This window comes from Brassica oleracea, chromosome C8 (genome assembly GCF_000695525.1).
Source record: "Brassica oleracea var. oleracea cultivar TO1000 chromosome C8, BOL, whole genome shotgun sequence".
Taxonomy (NCBI): Eukaryota; Viridiplantae; Streptophyta; class Magnoliopsida; order Brassicales; family Brassicaceae; genus Brassica; species Brassica oleracea.
Window position 1 is genome coordinate 23,845,600 of NC_027755.1, and position 3,549 is coordinate 23,849,148.

General features: G+C 29.8%; 1 protein-coding gene across 1 annotated transcript; it reads left to right on the forward strand.

Annotated features, from left to right (window-relative positions):
- The first annotated feature begins 967 nt into the window (after positions 1-967).
- On the forward strand, positions 968-1,915 carry LOC106310037. Its single transcript, XM_013747230.1, has 5 exons — positions 968-1,217; positions 1,349-1,408; positions 1,495-1,541; positions 1,628-1,746; positions 1,836-1,915. Exons 1-4 carry the CDS (start codon positions 1,050-1,052, stop codon positions 1,713-1,715), a joined length of 363 nt encoding a protein of 120 aa, XP_013602684.1. The 5' UTR covers positions 968-1,049; the 3' UTR covers positions 1,716-1,746; positions 1,836-1,915.
- The last annotated feature ends 1,634 nt before the right edge of the window (positions 1,916-3,549 follow it).

Consider the following 3,549-nt stretch of genomic DNA (forward strand, 5'->3'; position numbering starts at 1 on the left):
TAAGTCGTCTATAAACCACATATATACCCAACTAAAAGGAGTTAAATACTTTGTAAAAGTACCATAATTTTTCACGCCATCTAAATGTAGTGCATTATTAGTCATCAACATTTGGTTTCAGTTTTTTTTTTTTGGTTTTTGGTGTTGTGTTTCTAGAAATTTAGAAATTCTTCAGGTACTTACAAAGTATAGTTCGGTTTCAGTTAAGTTATTTTGGTTTCTGCTTTGGTTCGGGTATCAAAGTTAGGAACCAGTTAATATCCAAAATAAATTCGGGTCCAATTTGTTTCCAGTTCGATATGGTTTTTGGTAATTTCAGATTTATAATAAAAATATTGGATAATTCGGGTTGGTTCGTTTAAATATCGGGTTATTCAGGTTGTTTGGACAAAAATACGAATAATTCAGATATTTTTTAATATTTCTAATAAAAAATTGGGTAATTCGTTTTTTTGGGTAAGTCGGTTTATAAATAATATTTTTAGATATATGGCTATTTCAAAATTAAATATAACAAATATTTGTTGGTATATAATTTGTATTGTAAAAAAATTAGATACTCTTAGTTTTTGATTCTGTCCTGGTTTTTTGGTTCTAGAGATATTCGATCCGTTCGGTTATATATGAAATTCAGTTTAATTTTGTTTTTTTTATGGTACGGTTCAGTTTCTTGGTTTCCGATATTTTATCTCATATAAAAAATTGTGTAAAAATAATTTATTTAATTCTAAAATAAACCCGCGCTTCTAAAGCGCGGGTCAAAATCTAGTTAGGCATTGATATTTTACCCCAAGAAAAAAAACGAACAAATGCATTTAGGAGATGCAATGTGAAACAGTTAATTTATCTATTGGCAAATGAAATTTTAACGTTTTGGGACCTCAATCAAACATATTCCCCCACATTATCCGTTTCGATATTTAACAAACCACAGCCAAGCAAATCTTTTGTTTTCTCCCACTTATCCGCATTCACTAATCACATGACGTGCATATAGATATAAAAATGTTGACATTGTTTATCTTCTTCTTACAGCTTGAGTTACAAAAATGTTGACATTCCCACTTTGTGGTTGTGAGTTATCTTCAGAATCCAAGACTCTAGCTTTTGCTGCTCCACTGATTTCTATCTCGCATACCAAAAGACAGATTGTGCTGGGACGACGCGATTCCGTCAAAGTTCCTGCAGAAAAATCCGGAAATTTCTCCCTTGGTTCGGTAGGACTTCACAATTCAATAATATGCAAAAGCATATCTATGCGTGCATATAGGATGTATTGTTAGTATTGTCAATGAATGTTTTTTATTAGTTCTTCAAAGTTGTGAGAGTTTGTGATGAAAACAAACAGATATTCAAAAGCTGTGACACTTGTGGAGCCAAAGGAGCAATTGAGTGCCCCGGTTGCAAGGTTTCTTAGTCTTTATTTATGCATACACTTCTTCTTTTGTAGCATTTATCATTAATATAAAAAAAAATCTTATGTTACCTCTCCAGGGAACAGGTAGAAATAAGAAGAATGGAAATATTTTCGAGAGGTGGAAGTAAGTAAAAACTGAAACAAAATTTTCAATTCAATCATAGTTTTCTAGTTCAAAGAGTTAATGGTTTAGAAAGTGCAAATGTGTAGATGTTTTGAGTGCCAAGGATTCGGTATGAAGAGCTGTCCTAAATGTGGCAAGGGAGGTTTGACGCCAGAACAGAGAGGGGAAAGATAGAAGAACTATACTACTTGTTTCTAATAAACATGTATCTATTTTTTTTTTTTTTTTTTTTTTTTTTTTTTTTTTTTTTTGTAACTTATCTTTTTTGTTGTTTCTAATATCATATATAAACATGTATCTATTTCCATTACTTTTTTGTTGTATAACTTGCAAGATATACTAAAAATTATTGATAATTTATCTTTTGGACAGAATCTGAGTTGCATTAAGGTTTTATTTCTTTGACAGTTTTAGGAAAGAAAAAGTGCTAGAACAATTATTCTATTAAAAGAGAAATAAGATTCACATGTTCAGTATTATACAAACACTAATGAAATTCTAAAACATATTTTTTAATTGTAAATGTGGTGGAAGTGTGAAACTCGAAAATGGCTTAACGGACAGGACACAACAAGAGAAGACCAAGAAGAGACAGAAACACCAAGCCCTAACTGGCCAACTCTATCAATTCAGTTATCCAACTAATCTCAATACTAAAGGGAGACAGGGAGAGAGAGTGGTGTGTGCAGAAAAATCAAAAATCATACGATCGGAGATGACGCGTGGGAGTACATGAAAGAAGTAGCATGTGAAGGGAGTATTGAGATAAAAAAAGACAGCTACCTACTCATTTTCCTAATCTATCTACCCACTTTCTTCCACAGTCAGAGCCGGCCCTTAAAGGAAGCTGAGGAAACTGTTGCTTCCGGCCGCCACAGATTATCATAAATTTTGGCCTTATTTGTGCAGAAAGTTCTTATTAGTATTAGTGGTTTGGGTGTTGGTTAGAAGGGTTACCCCTTCCAGGTTCGATTGCCGCTTAAGACAATAGGCCACATTTTTAATTTTTGCTTCTAGCTACATATTTTCTAGGATCGGCTCTTGGATGCAGTGACAATTGCAAATCTAGTCTCTTTTTCTAACATCCCTATATATTAATTGAGAAGCATTTGAAAAATTAGAACCTTAATTTTGTATTAATTAAAAAAAACTCAAATCCTAGGTGGCACTCTAAATGACTTCTAAATTCCACTTCAAAGAATTCTAGAGCATCTAATATAAAGTATAGTTTAATCTAATGGTGTCACATAATTACATAACACTAGAGAACATTATATTAACCTAAAATATAAGAAGTGTGTATTCTTTCCTTAAATAAAAGCTACGGAATTACCTAATATGATTTACCTATATATGGCAATTAATGATTATGAATAATAAAGATTTGATAACAATTTTTGCATCATTCTTTATTTTTGTTTAAATTTATATTATTAAAAAGAATTAAACAATCATATTAGCCATATAATAAAAAAATTAGATTTTTTCTTATATGCTATATTTTGAATTTTTTAAAATGACTTTAAATTACAAAAATGAGGAAACGTTATATGTTATATATTTTTTTTAAAACGACTTTAAAATACACAAATGAAGACACCTTATATGTTATATTTTTCTTATATGTTAGAATTTTCTTATATGTTATATTTTGAATTATTTTAAAACGACTTTAAATTAAAAAATGTAAGTTTTCCTTAAGTATACGACTAAAAACATTAAAATGACATGCATCAATTCGATGGTTGATTTGAAAGCTTTCAAAACCATATGGAAGATAAAAGTCAAAATAATTTAACTGTGGAAATAATACTGTTCACTTTTTTCAAGAATGTGTTTGATGGAAAAAATACGATTTTTATGTCATAATTTGTTTAATGTCCACTAGAGAACATTATATTAACCTAAAATATAAGAAGTGTGTATTCTTTCCTTAAATAAAACCTACGGAATTACCTAATATGATTTACATATATATGACAATTAATGATTATGAATAATAAAGATT

What these genes read in the sequence shown, in the direction of transcription:
- LOC106310037 (XM_013747230.1), top strand. Translation starts at nt 1,050, where the DNA reads ATGTTGACATTCCCACTTTGTGGTTGTGAGTTATCTTCAGAATCCAAG. An exon ending in GAAATTTCTCCCTTGGTTCG is followed by an intron (nt 1,218 to 1,348) that starts GTAGGACTTCAC and finishes GAAAACAAACAG; the next exon opens with ATATTCAAAAGCTGTGACAC. An exon ending in TTGAGTGCCCCGGTTGCAAG is followed by an intron (nt 1,409 to 1,494) that starts GTTTCTTAGTCT and finishes TTACCTCTCCAG; the next exon opens with GGAACAGGTAGAAATAAGAA.